General features: G+C 50.5%; 1 protein-coding gene across 2 annotated transcripts in view; it reads left to right on the top strand.

The window, feature by feature from the left end:
- Window positions 1–1371, top strand: part of Mark4 (microtubule affinity regulating kinase 4) — a 30828-nt gene that overhangs the window by 23789 nt on the left and 5668 nt on the right. For both annotated transcript variants that reach the window (XM_005370291.2, XM_005370292.3), the window contains exon 14: window positions 400–503. In XM_005370291.2, coding sequence (XP_005370348.1) covers window positions 400–503 — 104 coding nt within the window. The remainder of the gene's footprint in view (window positions 1–399; window positions 504–1371) is intronic.

The following is a 1371-nucleotide window of genomic DNA, read 5'->3' as shown; positions in this document are numbered from 1 at the left end:
CTAGTTCCAGGACAGACTCCAAAGCCACAGAGAAACCCTGTCTCCAAAGACCAAAAAAAAAAAATTTAAACAGAAATATCAGGCTGAAAAGATGACTCGGTGGTTAAGAGCACTGACTGGTCTTTCAGAGAGCCTGGGACAATTCCCAGCATCTACATGGTGACTAACAACTGTTTGTAGCTCGGGTCCCAGGAGATCCAGCACCTTCTTTTGGTCTCTTTGAGAACTAGGCACACACCTGGTACATAAGCATCCATGTAGGCAAAACACCCATATACATGAAATAATAAAAATAAATCTTTGCAAGGGAAAGAAGTGTGTCGTGGCAGAATGCAGCAAGGTGGGGAGGCTAGGAGGTGTCTTCTCACCCTTCATCCCGTCTTGGTGTGCTTTCCACAGAACAACCTCCCCCCCAGCATGATGACCCGCAGAAACACCTATGTTTGCACGGAGCGGCCAGGGGCTGATCGCCCATCCTTGTTGCCAAACGGCAAAGAAAACAGGTACGCGAGACAGAGCCTCTGGGCGTGAAAGGGAACATAGGGAGAGGGTGGGTATGTCCAGCGGCATCCCCCTGCCCTTTACGGGCAGATCTCCGTGCTGTGAAGGTAGGCCACCCTGTCCTCAGCAAGGAGCCTGGGAACCAGGTGGAGTTTTTAAGTAGGAAGTGAGTGAATGCGTGCACATAGACACATACACACACGCACACACATGCATGTGTACACGCCATGATACCACACACCTGAAAGGGAGGACCAGAGTGCAGGGTCAACCTTGGTTACATAACTAGTTCAATGCTAGCCTGAACTGCATAAAATCCTGTTTTTTGTTTTTGTTTGTTTGTGTTTTTAAATGAGTGCTGGGGGAGTGGTTAAGTTGGTTAACCCTTGCCTGACTGCCCAAAGCCTTGGATCTGATGCCTGTCCTACACCAGGGGAGGTACCACGTGCTTATAACCCCAGCTCTGGCTAGGTGAAGGCAGGAGGATCAGCAGTTTAAGGCCAACCTGGGCTGTGTCTCAACATAAAAAGAAAGAGGGCTGGAGAGATGGTCGGAGGTTAAGAGCGCTGGCTGCTCTCGCAGAGAAGAGGGCTGGAGAGATGGTCGGAGGTTAAGAGCGCTGGCTGCTCTCGCAGAGGACCCAGGTTTAATTCTTAGTGCTCACGGGTGACTCACCGTGTACCTCAGTTCCAGGACATACGGGATCCTCTTCTGGCCTCTGCAGGCACCAGGCCCGTGTGCACAGGCACACATGCAGGCAAAGCACCCATGCACATTTAAAAAAAAAATTGTTTTGAAGGGAAAAGAGGAAGCGTGAATTGCTCCACTCAGACCAGACATTTTGCTCCCCGCTACCAAGCTTTGGGTACC

Source organism: Microtus ochrogaster, unplaced genomic scaffold, assembly GCF_000317375.1.
Source record: "Microtus ochrogaster isolate Prairie Vole_2 unplaced genomic scaffold, MicOch1.0 UNK74, whole genome shotgun sequence".
In the NCBI taxonomy this organism is placed as follows: domain Eukaryota; kingdom Metazoa; phylum Chordata; class Mammalia; order Rodentia; family Cricetidae; genus Microtus; species Microtus ochrogaster.
This window is presented reverse-complemented; position numbering and strand designations above follow the sequence as displayed.